Source organism: Gekko japonicus, unplaced genomic scaffold, assembly GCF_001447785.1.
Source record: "Gekko japonicus isolate JY-2015 unplaced genomic scaffold, Gekko_japonicus_V1.1 scaffold304, whole genome shotgun sequence".
NCBI lineage: Eukaryota > Metazoa > Chordata > Lepidosauria > Squamata > Gekkonidae > Gekko > Gekko japonicus.
Genome location: NW_015161960.1, coordinates 988,523 through 1,011,158, shown reverse-complemented (window position 1 = coordinate 1,011,158; position 22,636 = coordinate 988,523). Strand labels below are relative to the sequence as shown.

At 41.5% G+C, this 22,636-nt stretch overlaps 1 protein-coding gene across 1 annotated transcript in view; it reads left to right on the top strand.

Annotated features, from left to right (window-relative positions):
- RAPGEF6 (Rap guanine nucleotide exchange factor 6) overlaps positions 1-22,636 on the top strand; it is a 218,188-nt gene that overhangs the window by 23,465 nt on the left and 172,087 nt on the right. The window contains exons 2-3 of the mRNA XM_015429532.1: positions 19,915-19,985; positions 21,319-21,375. Of these exons, the coding sequence (XP_015285018.1) occupies positions 19,915-19,985; positions 21,319-21,375 (128 nt within the window). The remainder of the gene's footprint in view (positions 1-19,914; positions 19,986-21,318; positions 21,376-22,636) is intronic.

Sequence of the window (22,636 nt, the reverse complement as noted above, 5' to 3'; positions counted from 1 at the left end):
AAACATAATTAGGATACAGTTTGAGAATGAGCAGTTGCATTAGACTATATACCATAGTTAGATGCCGAATATTCATGACATACTGCAATTAGGTGAATGTTATCATTTTAAGTGAACATTCCCACCATTATAGAAACAGATTTTTAAAAAGACTCCAATGAAGATCTGGTTGAGCCATTCATATTCTTCCTCCCAGCTGCCTGCCAAATTTGTTTGGCATTCTGCTTGTTTGTAATGGCACTAGATTTTGGCATCTGGTTTTATTCCTGAAAGAATAAGATGCTAGCTTGTGACAATAAACATTTGTTTCCTGTTTAAAGAATTATTAAATACTGGGTAATTTCTAGATTCTAAAGCACATCTTACAGAACTCTTATTGTATGTATGTACATGTGTGTGTACATGCACACACACACTTGGAATTGCAAACTTGGCATTGCAAATGCTTTGCTATAAAGGACAGCCCTGGAGTAGGTACACAGAGATTCTGCTGCTACCTGTTGCTCTGCATGGACCATTTTCTCTCTTCAGGGCCCCCGTAACAGAACTTTCTAGTCATGACCAATGCTCCCTCTAAGCTGTAGAGTCCTGTGAGCAAAAACTCTATTTTGTGAGCTACTGGCATTAAAGTTGTGAGCAAGCGATTTGGCAACTGTATAAATGAGTTTGCTCTGGAGCCATCCTTCCTGAGCTGAGACAAAAATGTGTGAGCTGGAGGCTAAAAAGCTGTGCGCTAGCTCACACTAGCTCAGCTTAGAGGGAACATTGGTCATGACTGTTTTTATGAATATGTGACTCATACGTTTTCTTTTAATATAAGCAGTTTCATATTACACAGATCTCTTTGTCCCAGCATTCATTGGCTTATAAGAATGTGTCAGCAGCCTGACCAATTTACAGTTGATTGTCCTATCAAGAAATTCTTGCTTTTTTGTATGGCAAAAAAAGAAACCACGAATCCAATGGAAACTGCTACAGGATAAAAAGAAAGAACATAGTTATACTGTGTTTCTTTCAAAGGAGGTTAGAACAACTCTCCTCATCACCATTTTACCATAACAACCACCCTGTAAAGCAGTAGAGCAAAGTTTGAGTCCAGTGGCACCTTTAAGACCAACAGATAATGATAAAGACTCTGATAAAGACACAATACATAAAAGTTTTCATCAACATACCATATGGGGTGCTCTAATTAAAGTATGGAAAGAAGTAAAAGAGAAGTTTTATCATAAAATACCCAAATGGATCTCACCAATGGAAGCTTTTATAAAACCAGCGTTACTAACAAAAGATAAAATAGAAAAATATGCGACATTACTAGATAAAAATAATGAAAAATAATAGGCTGAAAACTCAGGAAGGACTGTGTTTACAAAATATTAAACTGACTTGGTGGGAAAATGTACAATTAATAACTAGGTATAATAAGGATAAAAAATTGGATTCGAAGATAACGACATTAGAAAAAATTTGGCTATCTTCAAGCAATAAGACGATTCAGAAACTATATAATTTCCTCCTTCAAGAGTATTTATTAGATAAAGTAGTCAAAGTACCAATGATATCTTGGATGCAAGACTTTGGTTATAACATTGACATAGATGAATGGTCCAAAATATGGAAAGTTATAAAATATACACAAGCAATACCATTCAAAGAAAACATCTATAAGATGTTCTATAGGTGGCACTGGTCACCAGATAAAATAGCTAAGTGTTATAAAAACTCATCGAAAAACTGTTGGAAATGTAAACATAGTGTAGGCACACTATACCACATGTGGTGGAGATGTAGTGAAACACAAAATTACTGGCATAAAATACGGAATCTTATACTGGAAATCATAGATATAGATTTACCTTTGTGTCCTGAAATCTATTTGTTAAATATTTTACCAGATAATTGTAATAAAATAGATCAATATGTAATAACATATATGCTAACATCTGCTCATATTATATTTGCTAAATACTGGAAACGAGAAAATATCTTCAAGAGAAGAATGGATATATAGAATGTTGGACATAGCCGAGATGGACAATTTAACACTGTTTCTACAAGGGAAAGATGAGGATGTGTTTAATAAAAGGTGGCATAGATTTTATATATGGATGGAAAATAATTATCAAAATAGACTCATGATAACCTGAATACATTAATCTATGCGATGCATCTGTTATGTACGATGTAAAAGTTATAAATAAAATTTATTTAAAAAAAGAAAGAAATTCTTGCCTTGTAAGCACTGGTGAATTTTGATCAGTTTGACACAGTGCAAAAGTTACATAGGTTGCCTTGGGTGGAAGTCAGAGGGGCCTGTGGTCAGGCTTCTAAATAGATGGATGTTGCTCCTGTTCCTATTAGTGTTAATCAGGGTTGTATTTTGTGTAGTGGTGTTAATGATGCAGTCCTGCTGTCACCTACTTTGTTCAACTTCTGTATCAATTCATTGATTAACAGTTTGTCTGATCCATTCTCAGTTTTACTTTATGCTGATGATGCAGTCCTGCTGTCTTGTACCTGTATGGGTTTAAAGCATATGTTGCAAATGCTTGCAGCATATTGTAATAATGAACATCTAACAATTTATTACAGTAAGTCCAAAATAATTGTGTTTAATAGAGATCGAAGCACAGGTGGTTGATTAATGGGAATGTTTCTGCTCTGGAAAACAAATTATATTAGAGGTGGCTAGCATGTTTGTGGCATCCTTGCTTATCAGGGAGACTGTTTATCCTTTAAAAACCACTCTGTGTACATGAACTTAGTAGATTTCTGCTGCCCCCAGGAATTAAAAATTCCAAATCTCTCTATTTTGGTAGAATGACCCAGTGTCTGGGCTTTTCAGAGGACTATGACCCTGAGGAAGGACTGTACTGATTGCTGGGATAAGTTTCAACAAATAATGATTTATTTATAAAAGAACAAAGTAAGTTTCTGGGTATTTCTGAACTGATGTTGAAGAAAGAAAATATAACTGACAAAGCTTGGCGTCACACACAGTCTCTCAAACACCAAAACTCCACTCTGACAGGCTTAGACACTCAGTCTAAACTCTCTTTCTCATATAGCCATACAGGCTAAACTCTCTTGCTCATATAGCCACACAGGCTAACTAAACTCCAACTGCTTCCTCTGTCACACAGATTCTCACACAAAACTCTCCACACTCCCACACTCTGTCATCCACCAATCACATCACACTTGTCTCCTTCTGTCAGTCTCCTTACATTACTGCAGTCACACTAAACATTTAAAGAAACACACACACCAAAACAAGAAATCATTACAATGTTCCTTCAGCCATACGTGTCTTTGTGGCCAAGGTTATTTCTCAGTTGTTGTATGGCTCTCAGCTGTGCATGTATCCTAATTACAGTGCTCTTGAAGTCATGCAGACTAAATTACTGAGAGCCATACTAGCAGTCCCTTGCTACGTTCCTAACACAGTTTTGTGTTTAGATGTGGGTTTAATCTCCCTGGAAGCTCGTGCATGGATACACAGGATTGATTACTAGTTAAAGCTTTTTTTTTTGCCTGTAGGTATGGCACCTCTGACATTAATAGACACCTTTCCATCAAAATGGAAAAGGTGCTTCACAGAGAAATTAGAATTCATTGGATATTCTCCCAGCACCTTGGGGTACTCAAAAACTAAATCAAAAATTAAGCAAAGAATCTGGGATATAGAACTCCAAAACCACTTAAGCTCCATTGCAAAATATCATCACCTTAGGAACAAGAAATTGGAGCTGTCAGATTATTTGGCTAATCTACTGATCCCCAAAAATAGAATAGCTTTTACTGGCCCATTTTAATGCTTTCTCTTCTGCCTTATTAGAAAGGAGTACCATAGCATTCTGGTTCACAAGTGTTTATGCCCCTGTGCTACTGAGGAAGTTGAAACAGTTGGGCATGTATTGCTGCGTTGCCCATTTTATGATGACCTCAGATATTCTTTTATCAGCCTATCCTCCATAAAATCGCAGGAAGAACAGAGCGATGGTACACCTCCTTTCTTCTAGCTTACCTTTGAGCCCAGAACCTCAGAATTCAGTTGCAAGATTCTATGCAGCTATGAGAGTCTACTGAGGTACATTGCTGGTTTACTGCACCATATTTCCTATTTTTGCATTTTTATTGTATTCATTGTATGTATATATACTTTTAAAACTTTTAGAACTGTTTTGTTGGTATATCTAGTTGTTTGATTTTGTATACCTGATTTTGCTGGTCTTTGACCGTAATAAACAAAACTGAACTGAATTGTTGTTGCTGCTATGAATTCTGGTTTTATTGTGGACTAGGAAAAAGGCCCATTGTGGAAATAAATACAGCGACTTCTAGGAGAGGCTCTGGGTGGGTGCCCCGGCCTTGGACACTCAGTGTCAATTTGCTGTGGCGACCTCAGCAGGGTATAATGACACTGAGTCCACCATTTTCTCCAGAGGAACTGATCTCTGCTACCTAAAGAACAGTTGTAATTTTGAGTGATCTTCAGCCCTCACCTGGAGATTGGCAACGATGGTTCCCCAGAGGGAATGGTTGGTTTGGAGGGTGGAGGCCAATGAGGCTGCATATGCAAATAACCTCTGTGTTCTGACTGGCTATAGGGAGGAGAGGAATGTTGGAGGCAGGACTCAGGCAAAGCAGCCAGTGGATATGGAGACCCTCTGAATGACAGATCAGAGAGTGAACTGATTTTGGAGCGTGTGGAATGTTCTAGAGAAGTGCCACCACCATTCGGCTTTTATTTATAAGGGAGATGCTGGGATTTAGACTTTTCTGTCCGTAATAAGTCTCTTGTTTAGAATAGATTTCCAACACTTTTGAGGACTATTTTGGATGTTTTTGGTTTGAGGAATCAGTGGATGTTAAATATTTCATAAATTCAAGGTGCTTAAGGTTCAGTATGACTCTGAGAAAATGAGTGAGAACTTGTAGAGGTCTACAAGATGTTGTTTGCTGCCTGGAATGGTTTGTGTTAGTGTCCTAAAATAGCAATGTACATTTATTGCAATATCTTTGACGCGTCTATGTTTGCAGCAAAGAGTTTATTAGACTCTATTTTTACTAGTGGTTCCCAGCAGGAAGTAAAGGAAGTCAGACTGATTCTGATGCTGCTGCCTTACGATATTTGTTGATGGTCAGTATTTACTGAGGGTTTTTTTTAAAAAAGAAGTAAATCTGGGGGCTGTAGAGTTCTGACAGGCCTTGCGGAAATTATAGTTAGAATCAGGCATATGGTTCTCATGTTTGTTAAAGTCTAGTTATGGATGCTGGCACTTCTTTAGTTAGAATTATTTTTTTTAAAAAAATGATCAGTGTAATGGGGAGGTTTTTGGCTGAGTTCATATGGTACCTGAATACATGCTCAATGAATTCACTGTGTCCTGTGCCTTTATGTGCAATTCAGGCTCCAGGTTTTGCCCCAGTTCTTCAGTGCGGCCTAGTGAGGGAGCTATGTAGCATCCTGTTAACAAACCAGTTCAGTTTAACTTGCTCAAACGTAGAGTCTGAACTCTTTTTTGAAGCTTAGCAGACAATACATGGCTTCAGGATTTGATAGAACATGAACTTAACACAGAAATATATGAAATATATTACCGTTGGACTTTGATGCTGGATACACAAAAGGGAAGTACAGTGTGAGAAATTCATGAAGCTGATTTTTGCAAGGGCAGAGGCAAATTGGTGGTATGCAGTAAAAAAAGCTGCTAGTTTTCTAATATGTACTGGCAAGAAGGGCAAGAATATCTGCAGGGCTCAGCTCTCTAGTAACAATGTTTTCTTTTATTTTTTGGAGTCTTGCACAAGAAATAAGAGGAATATTTTCTATGACAGAAGAAACCAGGACCCAACTGGAGGGTAGTATAGCTACAGTTAATACCTGATTGGAATAATATGCTGAAAGACAGAATCATCATGAGAAAAGATATACAAGAACTGCTTATAGAGGACAGATCCAGTTGGTTAGCCATGTTGGTCTGAAGCAGTACAACAACTTTAGAGTCCAATGGCACCTTTAAGACCAACAAAGGTTTATTTAAGGTATGAGCTTTCGTGTGCTCATACCTTACACTTTACCAAATACGTTAGAATGGCAGGCAAGGTTCAAGCTTATAGCCATAGAATGAACAGCAAATTAGCATGCAACATGATGATGATCAAGATATGCAAAGTGACACTAAATAGCAAGTTAAAGTTATAGGGTCAACAGTTGTAAAGCAATAAATAAATAAATGCTTATAGACAGTTCAACACTAGAAAATCCACTGAAATCACCAGAGCATATTAGGCATCTAAAGAACAAATGAAAATGTTTTCAACAACAATCGGAATATGGATATAACACAACAGAGCAATGAGAGAAGTTGCAAAACACTCTACTGAGACTCTGTTAACAGATTCACAGCCAAAACATAAATCCGGTAGGCTTGCAGATGTGCATTGCATCATTCAAAGGGAGATGTGTCTCCAGCCAGCACTAGGAAAAATATTCAGAGATCTCCCCAAAGCCTGTCACTTTCCTGAGCAGGCCATTTTTATGGACAAAGGAGCAGATGAGCAGTTGCACAAAGAAGACTTCCACAATAGTGACTTAATATTCCATGATTATGATTTAAGCAAAAGAGAAGGAAAGCAATGAAGTCTACAGTACCATCCATATAGAAACATGCATGAGGGACATGGCAGAACTCGGATCTGATTATGGGAATAGAATTATCAGGATACAGTTATTATCTTGTTTATTATGAAGGTGCAGGCTCACTTGTTTGAGGGTGTAGGATGCCTGTGAGCAGCAGTATCAAGTTAATAAAGTATTGATCATGCATGCATGATAATAATTACCAATGAGCAAAAAGAAAGAAGGAACTTCAACATGTAAAATAGCCAAATATACTTGAGGAGGTTAAAGAACCCCCAGAATATAGCTTGGTAAGTTCAGTAGAAAAGTGGATTGCAGGTACAGCACAGAACTGGATGGAACAATAATGTGAGGATTATTACAATTTACATGACTGATGAATTGGGTGTAGCAAACATATTCAGCTTGTTTGAGTTTGAATTAGAATACTGGCAAAAAACACCCCCCAAAACACCTAGATGCAAGATAGAATTGCCAGCTCTGGGTTTGGAATTATCTGGAGATTTTGGTGGTGGTGGTGAGGTGGTCTGAGGGCTGGGCTTGGGGAGGGGAGGGACTTCAATGGTATACAATGCCATAGAGTCTACTTTTCAAACCAGCCATTTTCTCCAGGTGAGCTGATCTCTATCGCCTGCAGATCAGTTCTAATAGCGGGAGATCTCCAGCTACCACCTGGTGGCTGGCAACCTTAATACAAGAGTATCATATCATTTGGAAACTGGTGCTTCAAAAGTTTTATTTTATGTGCCGTCTGTATTGCATAGGACATCTATTACTTAAACACCCCCCCAAAAAAAACGCCTGAAAGATGTTATTGGTGAGATAATAGTATATGGATGTTTTGGAGAACACTGTAACAGACAAGATATTTATTGGCAAGATGCATGGAAACCAACCTAAAGCTTAGTGTCAATAAAATGAAAATAAATGTATGGAGCAAGTCAGTTTCTTTGTCTTTTTAGGCAAGAAAATTGTACTGTAAAATGGTGGCTTATTTGCCAACATTCATGCTATGGCATACTTTTATGTATTTTTGTTTGTTTAGAATATGTTTATGCTGCTTCTCTAGAGAACCTGCCTGAGGCAGGTAAGAGCTGGTGGGGGGACAAGACTGGGGGGGAAATAAAACAAAACCTGAAATACTGATGCAGTGTTAATTCTTTATTTCTAAGTAGATGCCTGACAAGCAACAGCTGGAGCTGCAAAATTCTAGTACTGTGTGCTAGTAACTGTGAAAATAGATCTTTAATAACAGCTGGAGCAGTAGTCTTCAACCTTATCTGATCCTGGACCTTCCTTAATTCCGGATTGCAACATGGAGCCCACTTCAGTTTTCTTAAAATTTAGAATATATTCCTAGTTTTTGTCAAGAAGGGATATAGTATATTGGTGTAGTGTGAATCCCTAAACTGAAGATATGTTCCAAAACTGTGGGAGCTGTGCAAAATATCAAACAAAGAACTGTAAAGAACCCATGGCAACCTAGCAGGGTCTGATAACTTCTAGCAATGGCTGTATTTAAATATAGTTACATAGCATTATGTACTGTATTTGCTGCTTTGAAATAATAAAAAGTACACTTCAAGCAATGTAATACATTAAGACAGTATTTCTCAGGCATGGCACTTGTGATGAATTAGACTTAAATAGACCTCTGTACATGTTGATAGAATTCTATAGGTTTTGCACAAGATTGAGGTTTCATTTCATCTGTATAATAATTCCCCCTTAGAAGGACTAGGAGACCCGGATGTGTTGAGCTCACTTCCTTTCACTTTTGGTGGCAGGAAGTCCAGCTTTATTGTTCCGGAGGGAAGGCGTTCCCCCATCTCCCCTTCAGTCTTCTCTTCCTGACTACGTAGAAGGCAGCATTTGGAGAGAGAGCTTTCTAAGTGCTTTCATTTTCAGAGTTCTTTTTGAACTCCAGAGTCTTGATTTACAACATTTGTCTTTATTTTCAGTGATCCCCCCTGTTTTGCAAAGCCATTAAGGCAACCTGATTTGGCTCAGGAGAGCCCAGAAGATTTACAGCTTTGCAGCACTGCATAGAAACAGCAGGCGAGCTGTGCAATGGAACTGTCAGTGGGATCTTTCAGCCTCTGGGCTGCGGGAGGTATTATGTGCCCAGCAGAGCTCCCAGGGCTCTATATCGGGACATTGAGCTGTTCGCAAATCATTGTCCTCTTCCCTCTCTTCCTCTTCCTGAGATGACAGTGAATGCCAGAGGAGGAACATGCTTTCTTCCTGCCAGAATGTGACCACACCTTTCTCCCTTGCACTAGGGCTGAGCAAGATGGTATTGGAACTGGAGCAGGAGTACTCTGACCCACTCTCCCCAGGGATGCCAGGGGGCTTCTAACAGTGGTTAGAATCCTTTATAGAAGGTTCTGTGGGCAGAAGGGATTGCAACAGCTGCAAGCACCAGCACCCCCCCCAGGCAATCCAGTAGTATTAAGCGATGTAAGAAGCTGCCCTGTAGATTTGGAGGGGGACAGGATCCACCCAAGGGCCTCACATAGCCTGCAAGAAAGCAAACATTGATCTTTACATGTTACTCATGAGTCGACCATTATGCTACTCACAAGCACCAAATTTGGAAAATTCTCCTATTTTCTCCTATAGTAACTCTGACCTGTTTGAAAAGGAGGAAGGTCAGATCAGTGATGTTGGTCACTCCCCACTCAAGCCCAAGAAGCCTTTGGCACTGAGGTCTTCCTCCATCTTTTGTTCCTGCTCTATAGTTCCCGAAACTTTCTAGTCCTGTGGTGGATTTTCCACACCAGGAGGAAGGAGTTCCTGGTCTAGGAGGTTATGGCCAGCTCTAGTGGTGGACTCTATCTTGCCATTCCTTGAGGTATCTGGCCAGGTACTGAGAAATGAATAGGATGGGCCTATTCACTCCAGGTTTCAGGTGGCTCAGGCTAAGAAGCGTCATTCCTGCCCAGCTTCAACAGACTAACTCCTAGGTATCCCGGCTTGGATGCTACTGTGGCCAATATGGCGTTCAGATCAGACTGCCCCATAGAAGGGGGGAGGGCCATGGGAAGAGGCTGCAGTCCATGGGAGCAACACAGCCCTGACCACAGAGCCCGTGAGACCAGTTCGGTTCCTGTGCGTTCCTGCCCAAAAATAGCCCTGGGCCCATCTATCATTCCTTTGGCTGTGCAAGATGCAGAGAAAGGTTTCTGATGCACCTCCAAAGGGCAGAGAAGATCATGGCTTTTGTAGCTGATACTACCTTGGTCACTGTGCAGTTCGGCAAGGGCCATTGGTGCTACTGTGGTCGCCAAGCACACCCTTGGCTGAGAAACTGGTCGATGGAAGCTTCAGCCAAGGCCATAGTGGCATCTTACCCCTTCAATGGTTACATGCTCTTCGGGGACAAGCTAGAAGGTATTCTAATTGAGACTAAACAGAAGAAGAAGGTCCTCCCACCCTCAGGCTCTTCCTCTTGGATCTTTAGGGCATTTGGGCCTTCTAGGACCCCCCCCCCCCCCCCAGGTCTATAGCAGATTTTCTTGGAATCACTACCAACTTTCCTTCATCGTCTAGTTCCCACTCAGGCAATATTGGACCCTCCAAGGGTAAAGCGGGTTGCCCAGTTAGAGCTGATGCCTTTCCTAAGGGGGTGGGAAGTCAGCTGCAAGAATTTGACATTCAGTGGGTACAGTATGTTCAGCATCAGTGGGTCCTCTGGGCAGTTTTCTTGGAACTTCAACTAGAGCTCGCCTCACCACCTCTGAGAAGGTTCCTACAGATAATGTTTTCAGTGAGTTCTTCAAGCTCTGACATCTTCAGGAGTTAGGGGCCATAGAATCAGTGACCTCAAATCAGTAATTTTCATGGTTCCGAAGAGGAACAGGAAATGGCGACCCATTCTTGGCCCCAGTTTCTGAACTAGTCACTGAAGCTCCTTCAGTTCTGGATAAGAACTCTTTAATCCATTGTAAAAATTCTGAACAGGGGCGTTTCTTTTTTTTTCATAGACCTCACTGAGATATATCTTTACATTCCAAGGTTGACCTCTGTTTTGGAAGTTTTCGGGCCATGCCATTTTTGGTCTGGCATTGGCTCCCAGATCCTTCACCAAATCGATGGTATCATTAGTGGCCACTGTTTACCTTTCACTGGATGACCTTCATCTGAGCAGGCCCTCCACAGAGGACAGTGCTGAGGACCTGCACAGAACACTAATCCTTCTTTGGTGACATGGGTTCATGATTGACTTTGAGAAGAGCCATTTGTCTCACACTCTACTATTAACTCACTTTGGGGGCGGTGATAGGAGCATCGGAGGGAAAACTTTTCCTTCCACCAGACTAGGCACAGGCAATAACTGCCTAGGCTCAGTGAGTTCCATCTCAGCTTACCTTGAGAATCGTGTTCCTTTTGGGCCCCCTTGGGCCACATGATCTCTACCATCAAGATGGTCCCATGGGCAAGAACACACTTGAGAGAACTGCACTGGCTAATTCTTCCCTGGCAGACGTCAGTCTTAGTGAAGTGTCATTGGAAAATTCCAGTTTCAAACAAGTGAGATCATCTTAATTTGGTGGTCGAACCCCTCCAGCCTTTTGAGAGGCAAATGCATTCTTCCTGCACCAGAGCTGGTGGTGATGACGATGCCAACCTAGGGGGATGGGGAGCTCACATGGAGTTAATTCATATACAAGGGAATTGGTCCCTCCAGGATCGCTCCAAACCAAGAAATTGGCCATAGTTGCAGATCCTTTCCTTGGCCCTTCATCATTTTCCCTTCAACCATCAAATCCTCATCTGTGGGCATCTGAACCAGCAATGTGTCAGCCAAGGCCCATGTGTGCACCCAGGGGGGCATCAGGTTGAGAAGCCTTTAGTGCAAGCTTCAAGGGTCATGGGGTGTTCAGAACTTCACCTACAAAACATAAGGGCAGATTACATTCAGGAATTGGCCAACAGAGAAATGGATTAGCTTCCCGGATAGGTCTCTGAAGGCATTGGTCTGCCACCAGTACCTCTGTCCAAAGGCAGAAGAAATAAATGCTTTCCTCCAGTCCTAGCCAGAGGGCTTTCTCTATGCATTTCCTCTGATATCAGCTCTCCATCGATGTCTTTGCAAGGTGAAGGAAATGGGTATACAAGTTGTTGGTGTTTCTCCCTTTTTTGGTCCAGAAGACTCTGGATCCTGGGTCTGATGGGTCTGCTTAAAGGGGGAACATTGAACTTTTCCAATTTCAGTGGTTCTCCTGAAGCAGGGGCCAATTGTTCTTCAAGTCCCAGGAGTTTCAAGTTAACCATCTGGTTCTTGATTACAGATCCTAAATCATTTACTGCTCTCAGACAAGGTGATTTCAGACTGTCCTAACTGCCAGTGGTATGTCCACTAATAGAATCTTTGTTGTTTTCATGGCAAGCCTCCAGTGCTGGTGCGCTAGCAGTTGCATGGAGAATTTGAACCCAACTCTGAAGAACATATTGCCTTTTTTACAGAACAGTCTGACAGGGGTCTATGCCCCAATACTTTAAGGAGAGGATTGATAGTTCAATCACCACCCTACCAGAGTGTGATGGTCACCCAGTCCCCTCACATCTGCTGATTAAGAGATTTTTTTTTTTTTAGAATATTTTTATTAATTGTCATCTGTTTCCGCTTTACCTTGGCATGTGCGGCTCCCTGTCTGCATTCATCTTTTTTGTGGGGAACCTTGTAGGTTGTGTCAGATAAGTAAGTTAACATTGCTAAAAAGTCTGGACCTGTGGAATAAAGATTTAGGGTAGGATTTAGATCCTGATAAATGGCTAAAAATTTGGGAGACAAATATGAAGATTACTAGAGCAATCCCCTTTAAGGAAAATACGTATAAAGTTATACATAGATGGTATCTATACCCCTCGAGACTAGCCAAATTTCCGCATCATCAACTAGTACTTGTTGGAAATGTAAGCAGGAGGTCGGTACGTATTTTCATATGTGGTGGACCTGCCGCAGAGCTAAAGAATACTGGGAAAATATTACTGTAATGTTAAAGGAAATTTTGGAGGATGCAATACCAATGAAACCGGAATTATGTTTATTGAACATTATTCCCGAAAAATATAAAAAAGAACAGAAAAACTTGTTATTGCACTGTATAATAGCAGCAAGGATAAGCTATGCTAAATACTGGAAAACAGATAAGATTCCTGATAATTTAGAAGTGTTACAAAAACTGTTTGAGGTCGCCGAAATGGATAAACTGTCTGGTATATTAAAAGGGAAGGATGAAGATATTTTTGAGAAAAACTGATTAAGAGATTTTTGATAGGGTGTGTCTCCTCCCCCATCTTCCTACAGCACACAGATTTCTGACAGATTGGACCATTAAGGCCTTGACTTGTGATCCTTTTGAACCACTTGTTGAGGTTCTTTGAAGGCAACGATGTTAAAGACCTTTCCATAGGGTCTTATGAATAGGAACCCTATCAGAAAGGTCTTGTGTGTCCCATTGGGGCATGGTGATTTTTATGGTTGACCAAGATTAACTCACATGTTCCACTGATCTAAGGAGATCTTCCTTCCTACCTTTGTCCTAATCCGTTGCACTAAACAGAGTAGGGATGGCTACTCTCTATGTCCATAGGGTCCTTCGCCAGTTTGGTGTAGTGGTTAAGAGCACGGATTCTAATCTGGGAGAACCGGGTTTGTTTCCCCACGCCTCCAAATGCAGCCAGCTGGGGCACAGGCTGATGTGTTAGCGGGCCCCACAAATAAGAAATTGTCAAGGTAGTGGGTGATGTGTGGGCACCCAGTGTGGTCCTTAACCACCCATTCAAGGAAGTTGCTGAATGTTTTGAATGCAACACAGGCAATGGTACAACCCATAGGTATGACCTTATCGATGTACCAGTTACCACTGAATTTGAAACCTGGTCTGCACAAATCCCCCAAGGTGAACAGGCAATAGGCAGAAAACAAATTTTGTCAAAAGTGTGCTGGTGCTTAAGGACCTAATCTGCATGATCCAAGGGGCTGTACCAGACAGAGCAGAGTTCGGCGACAATTACATCATTTACTGAAGCCCCTTTTGGATAAGACAAGTGGTGTATTAAGTGGAATTCTCTTGGGGCCTTCTTAGGCACTACTCCTAATGGGGAAACCCTGAGGCTGGGAAGTGGGGGTATTGCAAAAGGGTCCGCCACCCTGCCTGCCTTGCATTCTTTGTCTGTTTTGCACACCGCTATGTCAGGTAGGTCCTGGGCAGACTTGAAGTTACCATAGTCCATCGAGATATGTGGGTGCATAAATGGGATGCAAAATCCCTTGCTGAACTCCTAAAGATATGTGGCATCCATCTTGTTGGGTTGCTTATTAAGGACGGGTATAAGTGCCTTAATGCACACAGGGTTTATGGCAAGGCATATATCCAGGATTGGGCTTCTTTTAGGGCTGTTTGGCAGAGGCCGTAGCAGCCCCCAGCCCCCCTTCCTTCCTGCTATTAGAGTTTGTGGAGGGTCGGGATCCTGAGAACGTCTGCTTAGACCCTCCACCCCAAGTGCATGATGGCCTAGAGTAAGGACCGAAGCAGACTGAACTCTGTTCAAATTTAAAGTGGAGACATTGACTTCTGCCCTGATTATATTCCGAGCATACCCGCAGGGAGGCATCACGTTTAAATGGCATTTTTGCCTTGCCAGTGTTGGCCCTAGACTTTATTTGAGGACCCACTGTTACTAGTCAGATCTTACTTTGTTACTAGTCAGATCTTATTGAGAAGATCCCATCTAGACAGCTCTTTGTGAAACCCTCTTCCAGAAGGCCTTGTCATATTCGATTGCAGGGGCATCTCCCGCCATAGACCTGGCCTTGAGGATATTCTTCATTTGGTTGGCAAGATGCAGCCGAGCTCTGGGTAGCCCAAGGCAACTAACCTCCTGTAGACTGTATAGCCCATGAGCCAACTTTGGAAAGCACTCAGCCCTGCCCCTGGGTGCCCCTTTCTTGTTGTGGCAAGGGCCAGTCTTGCCAGCATTGTCCTCTGGTTTAAGGAGGGTGAAAACATCCATGTAGTATCCATCATGTAGTATCCATCACCCCCCCCACCCGCACCTGCACATCCAAGTTGCGAGACCTGGGATGAATGCCTCCACCCTTCAATAATTACCATCTATGTGTGTGGAATCCTTATTTGAGGATGAATCCTTATTCATCCTTATTTGATAGCTGCCACCAATTCCTGTGGCAGTGAATTCCAAGAGTGATTAACACTTGGAATTCACTGCCACAGGAAGTGGTGGCAGCTACAAGCATGGACGGCTTCAAAAGGGAATTAGATAAGCATATGGAGCAGAGGTCCATCAGTGGCTATTAGCCACAAGGTATAGATAGGGACTCTGGGGCAAGTGATGCTCTGTCATCTTGGTGCTTGGGGGGGGGTCAACAGTGGGAGGGCTTCTAATGTCCTGGCCCCACTGGTGGACCTCCTGATGGCACTGGTATTTCTGGCCACTGTGGGATACAGAGTGTTGGACTGGATGGGCCTTTGGCCTGATCCAACATTGGCATCTCTTATGTTCTTATGTTCTTATGATGACTCACCTAAAGAAGCACTGCTGCTGGATGCATCCTGGGATGGTGTTGACTTCAGAGTCTTCTGCCGCTTGTCCTGGTTCTTTTCAATGTGAGGAGGGCTCTCTGTAGTAGCTTCCCTTGAGGCGCTGGATGATCTAGACTCAGCTGGTGACCGTGGTCTCTGTTTGCTCCTGGGGGCAGGGGCTGTGGGAGGTTCAGGAGAAGCTGCATGTGACCCTAGCTGGTCCATTCACTCTGACAACTGTACCAGTGTTCGAGCAATGCCCTGCAAAATAGCCAAGTTTATTTATTGGAGCAATGGGTGCTGGTTGCATTGTTTATGTCACTGGAAACTGACTCAATGGGTTTCTGCTAGCAGGGCTGGGTAGCAAGCTGTAGCAGTGAAGCTGTGCCCAGTAATGCAAGAGTCCGCCATCCAACTGCACTGATAGGATTCTACTTGCCCCATAAGGAACCACCATTTATTGGCTACTGAAGCTGCAACCTCAAGGGCTGGCTAAGCACCCCATTAGAAAACCCCTGTACTGTAGGGCCCTGCTGATTCAGGCACCGATGCTGCTGCAGCCTTCTGAGAAGAAAATGCTTTAAGTGAGGACAGTGATGCAATCTCCAGCTGTCTGATGGCCACACACACAAGAAAAATCAACCATGAGCTCCTTGGTGGGTAAAAATAAAAGCTGAAGAAAAGGAACCCCAGCCAACCGGGCTCAGGCTAGAGTGAGCGGCTTTGCTTGTGTAAAAGGCCAACTGCCCCCCCCGCCAAACAGCTGATGCCCTAGCATGCAGCCACCAAACAGCTGATGGGCTTTAAATCCTCACTGGTAAAAGTTGAAGTAAATCTCCAGCCCCAGACTCCTCCAGTTAGCAAGTGGTCACATCAGCCGAAGATCCTCGAGGTTATCTGCTTGCAAGCCAGTGAGGAAGAACTGAGGGTGAGCCAGCTGTAGTGAGGGGTTGAGATAGCCACTGGGGCATCTAAGCCCCATCCCTTTGGGCCATCCCAGCTGACATAGCCATCTGGCCTGGCTGGCAGTTGATCCCGCTCCCTCCAGAGCCTGCAAGGCAGTACAAGGCTGTCTGACTGCTTTCCTTCTTGCCTCGCTCCCCCCTCCCCCCCCTCCTCCGCAAAGGCTGCAGGAGGCAAATCTCAGCTGTGCTTACAAGTTAATAGGGAGTTGATGTGTGTTAGGTTACATACTGCTTAAATCTCTTTTGAAGATGAAGTGATCCATTTAAAAGCACATGTAAAAAATCTATATTGCACTTTAGTGTTGAAGACTTTGATGCTAGTCTGCTATTGAAATTTTCCAGAATACAATTGGAAGAATTCAGGGTATTTTTTTTTCCTCCTAAGGACTTTCCCCCCATTTGCTCAATGGGAAAAAAATGGAAGTTATGAGGAGAACTGAAGAAACCTTCTATGAAATATTTAGGAATGAATAAAATACTTCTAAAGACAAAGGTTCATTCACTTCGTGTACATAGTATGAACATTTATATGCAAGACAATCTGCAGCATTAGATACCTCTAGACATTGTATACAACATAGCATGCATATATATATAACAAATTTGATTTCCCCCCCTAATGCTGAGTGTGTATGATGAAAAAATGCTATTAAATAGCTTTCACTGTTATAAAATCTCTAATTCACGATCTAAATATGCTGGTAGCCCCATTCTGACTGGTGGTGGAAAGTGCCATTAAGTTGCAGCTGATTTACGGCAACCTCATAGGGTTTTCAAGGCAAGAGAGGTTCAGAGGTGGTTTGCCATTGCCTGTTTCTGCATCATGACCCTGGATATCCTTGGTGGCCTCTCATCCAAATACTAATAAGGGCCAACCTGCTTAGCTTGTGATATATGACAAGATTGGGATAAGCTTGAGAGAGTCTGAGCCATCCAGCTCAAGGTGTTCTGAGTGTCTGAGGCAGGGTCTTCTGGCTGCTTGAGACCATTTCTGTCCAAATAACTCTTTTTCTCCCCAACAAAAATAGTGTTTCCAGTTTTCAGATGTAGGCGTACGATTTGCACAGGAAAGCTTCTGCCCCTGAGCTCCAGGCCTGGCCCTGCTGGGGCTCGGAGCAAAATGCAGGGCTGGGGAGTGACTGTTGCATCTGATGGCGTGCATGAAGCGTCCGAATAATGACGAGTTTCAGGTTGCTTTAGTGAAGCTATATACCGTGGTTTATTTTACAGATATATACATACAGTCCATACCACCATGCGGTCTCCAATATCACAGAATTGTCCGACAAGGTGCTTTGCAGCAAATACATCCACAAGTGTGAACCCTGACTCCTGGACTGCATTCCTTATATACAACCATGCACCAATCAGAGTCTTATGCCGACTCATGGTGATAGCTAATTGAGCTGATGCAACCCTGTGCAATCAGTACCTTGTGACCCTGTCACATGACAGTCTTGCTTGTCACTTAGATGAGTATGATCTAATACAAACATACCTGGCTGTCATCTTGTCTACATATCATACAATACAATATCACTCTGTTTTGTACTTGGAAGGGAGACCACAACACTCTAGGAATTTGTCCATCTCTAGAGATGGGTGAACTCCTAGATAACTGTGGCATCCCTTCTGGGCCTGATGTGACATCACTGCCCATCCACCAAATACTCCCGCTAGTTACCAGTGCTTGCCTGGCAACCCTATTCAGATAGAAGAACTAAGATACGTGTGCTAAGGTAGCAGCAGTTTGCCGCTCTCTCTGTTTTTAGTGTTGGATATGAATGCAGTTCTTTTTGTAGAAAACTAAGACATTTATACTCTTTAATTTGTTAAGTATGCCAGTGAGTACAACTGTATATGCTTAGTGATAATGCATTTTATGGTTTAAAACAGTGTAATAAGTTTAGGCTTTATTAAAAAGTAAGCATTGTATGTATTTTGATTCTCTCCCAAATTTTCAATTTTATGTCCCCCCCCCTCCTTTCTCCAAAGCTTCAATATTTTTGGAAATGCTACATCTCTAGTCTGGTAGCATGGAATGTTCTATGGCCCTGGGATCAAAGCAGTCTAGTTTATGTGGAGAAAGTGGTCAGTGTAGGTGGGATTTAAAACCTGATCTGGGATATGTTGAGGACTGGGAAGAGAGCCTTAACAGTAGGACTCAAGGGTCAGAGTACTTAGGACACCAAGCAATTGTTTAATTTGGAATACATGCAAATTGTATGTAATATTGACTGTGAGCTGCAGTACAAGTTTGTTTTGGTGAGGGACAAGTCAGACTCAGGTATATAGATTTCCAGAGTATCCAAGGCAAGCCGTTCATATATGTAGGTTTGTTGGATTGAAATCCCAAGATATCAACAGTATGATAACTTTTCTTCATAGGTTTGTTACACAGAATATTTGTTAATGCACTAAACAGAAGAGCACATAAGTCATTGTGTCTTGTTAGCAGAACAGTATTACTGTGTACAAAGACAGCAGATCCAGGAAGGGGCTAATATTTGAGATTTAAGTGTTTAGTTGTTCACCACTGGAGCTCTAAATCAGGTTGTGGCTAATAAATTCCCTGACGAATAGCTAACATCAGCTGCAGATAAATGGTATATTAAGCAGTAATTTTTCTGCGTTGATCTGCTTTTCATTTTGCTTTGTGAGGCATTATTGTGTTTCTTGCAAATCTTTTTGGTATCTTGCATCTGTTATAGTACTGCAGTAAACTTTGTCCCACTGAATTCACATACTTTGTAATACGTACTAAATTTTTATTAAGGAGGGAATGGGATTACAGTTTTACCTATGTACTTTTAACATGGAACTACATATTATGTGTAGTTCTGTGATTCTTTTAACTGATGTTTTTCATGTTTATCCAGTGCAGCTGCTGTGGCCACAGTTTAAACCTGTAAGATGTACTCTGTGGGGGTTAAAGCAGCTTGGTGTGGGGTGTGTGTGAATTTTGGTGGGAACACAGGTGGAAGGAAAAGAAGTTAAGTAGCTCATTTTCCCACATTCCTGAATTTCCTTTAAAATTGTATACAATTAATTAAAAATCCAGCTTTTAAGATAATTGTGTAATTTCAAAATAGTGCATAGGTTTGTCCTAAGCTTGTTTGACAGACAGCATGATTTTGTGCTGCTCTGCACAGTGGTAGTGTAGTAAGGTTACATTTTTTCTGTTTGCTGCAGTATTTCAGGTTGTTCTGTCCTTTTATGCTGTGTAGAGAGGGCAGATTTGCATTTAGAGGGCAGTCTTGGAGACCCCACCCCCTCCAGAGTTCTGTTGTAAGATCTAGTGAGGGATGGGTGTGGGTTTCTTTTGTATTTAAAAGAACAGTGAGCCAAAGTTTTGTGGCTTTGCCAGGTGTTCCTACCTTAGGATGCTTGTCCTGTAGTAGCAAAACAGATGGTTATAAAGCACACTTCTATTCTGGTTCTTGTGGCCTGCTGTTGTCTAGAGGAGTTTATTCATCAGATAGATACAAAACGTGTGTAACTCAAGAATTTTGAAAAGTTTTATTAAATGCATTCTGTTGTTTTTATTGCTTCTTCAATGGGATACTTGTCATTCCTGGTTTCCCCATATCTTTTAAGGTCTTTGAAACAATCCTGTGAGAGACAGTTAGTTCAAGGTCACATTAAAATTCATGGTTAATTGAATATTTAAACCCAGTTTTCTCTGTTGCTGTCTGTTTGCTACTCCACAGTAGTATTGCTTAAAATCACGTTTTGTTTTTATTTTCAGGAATTAAATACTATATATTACTACCTTCATGGAATGGATATACTGTCAAATCTCAGGGAACATCAGTTAAGGTAAGGATATCTGATCTCATGCAATTTTGGTAGGCTGAAAGCTTGAGAGGTTGAGATGAACCTTTGTGGTGTGCTTTGTCTTTTAAATGCTCAGTGGATAGAAGAAACATAAACAACATTTATTTATGTATTTGTTTTATTTATTAAAATGCTTATATGCTTCCTCTTCAGAGACCTCCTTGAGGCAGCTCATAACAAAAATTATAAAATAATAAACCATAAAGTTATTAAAATTTACAAACTTTAAATAAAACTAGAAGCATAAAAACTCATAAAAATCCAGAGTATATATACATTATGCATAGAGAATTTTACTTATTGTCCGTAACTTTGTACAGTTCGACAGTGCACAAATATGGGATGCAAAATATAAAGCAGTAAATTACACTGAAATTAGTGAGTCATCCAAAGTCTTGACTGTATGTATGTTTGTGCTGTATGCTTGGTGGTGAATACCACTGTGGAAAATTAAATAAGTAAATAAATTTTCCTGAATGCCGCTGGATTGATCACCTATAGCAGGGGTGGCCAAACTTGCTTAATGTAAGAACCACATAGAATAAACGTCAGATATTTGAGAACCACAAGACATGAACACACATGCTTTTATTGGAAAATATACAAATTTGCATATTAAATTAAAGTGACAGATGCCTTCTCCGAGCCAAGCCAGTCTGCTGGTGTGATGGGACTTGGAGAACTCATTTAACTTTAGATGGAGAGGGAAGGGAGAAAGACAGAAAGGTAGAAAGAAAGAAAATGGAAAGAAAGCCAATAGATGGGGGAGGGAGGGAAAGGTAGAAAGAAAACAACTTTAACTTTAAATGCGTCCTCCAAGCCAGCCGGTATGAAGGGATTTAAAGAGATAAATGCCTCCTCCAAGCCGGCCAGCTGGGGTGTGTGTGGCAGCTTTGAGAATGCATTTAAAGTTAAAGTTGCTTTCTTTATCTTCTTCTCTCCGCCTCAAGCCTACCTAGAGAGGGGAACACTGGCTGGGGAAGGGAAGACCAATCAGGCAGGGAGGCATGCCTCCCCTTTGCTTCCCCAGCCACCCTTGCCAGGAGCCACATAATATGTGGCTCCTGGCCACCCCTGACCTATAGGGTGAACTGAAAGATTATAAAGTGGTGCATGAAAGTTCTAAGTGAGCCAGCTGTTAAAGATATCATCTTTGGTCTTGGTTCAAATCTCTGAATATTTTCAATCCTGGTTCTCCCTGTGTAAAATAAGAATACTGCCAAGTAACCTTAGTTATCATTGCATTGATGAAAGAGAATTATGCCTCATCATCCACAGTGGAACAGACATAATGATATGGAATTTTTCTTCTCAGAATTATGACTTCAAGTGCACGTTACAAAAGGTACGAAGGAAACCAAGTTCTGTTTTGGTAAGTTCACATACTGGTATACAATTTAAAAACGTAAGACCTATAGTACTAAGGACAAGCCAACATTATTTAGTCTTAATATAACATATGTTATCCAGAATCCCACTCATGCTGAAAAACAAGCTGCTGCTGTAGTTCAGAGGACAGTAAATGTTAGGAGCAAGCAGTGGCATGTGAGAACATTGTTAAAGCTGTTCTTACCATCTTATTTGGGACATGCCACTAATACACTACTAAGATGTCACAGTATTACTGGGATTAGTAGTAAACATTTTTTGTCTCATTGGAGGGTTAAATAAAGGCATGTAGGGCAGTACAGTTTTATTAATGTGCTTTGAATGGAGTTGATTAAAAATAAGGAGGGATTGGATGGGGGACAGAGAAACTAGGGTTTTTTTTGTGTATTTTCCTACCAGCTACTAGAGGTATAATCTTTTCTGACAGCTAATGTTAAATCTAAGTAACATTTCTCCCCTTATTTTAAAACTATTATAGTATAGCTCTTTTTTTTTGCATGCTGATTTTAATCAAAGTCAGTCGTAGTAGCATATTAGTACAGGTTCAGAAAACAGCATTGTTTGCTATTTCAGGATGAGAAATATGTTGCTTAGTTACACAGGCTGATATATGACACCTGAAATTAACATGCAGAGCTCTTATGTTTTTAATTTTTTTGCTGCCTCAAAAAATGAGTCACCAGGTGTTTCAAGCCATACTGGTCCAAAATTCAAATTCAAACCACAGTCCCATGTAAGACGCTGCAGGTTTCTGCTCAGCAAGGCAACACTTCCCCTTACTCTTGGGAGTCATTAAATTTCTCTCTGGGTAGTAATTGCTGCCACTAGCAATAGCCACATAATATCCACATAAAACAAGTAACAGGTGAGAAAGTGCTCACTAAATAATATTGTAAATATACTAGTATATGTTCTAAAAAATCATTGCAGTGCTTGAATGTAGAGGTTCATCTTCAGTCTTCTGTGCAGACACCCATTGGGACTGCTTCCAAGGAGGCCTGCTGTGGAAAAGTATATTCCCAAGCTAAAAAGTCCTTTAGAGGGTGCTCCTCCTCCCTCTCACCATTGTGAGACGTCCTTTTCCCGCCCAAAGGCTGTCACATGGTCCAAGGGACGGGGCACCCACTCTCTCACTTCCTTTTTCTGCCGCCATTGAGAAAGGTTCTTCCCAGCATTGCTCCTTTGAAGAAAGATCTAGGAGAAAGAGGATTAGCCTGTTTGTGTTGGGTAATCTTCTCTTGAAA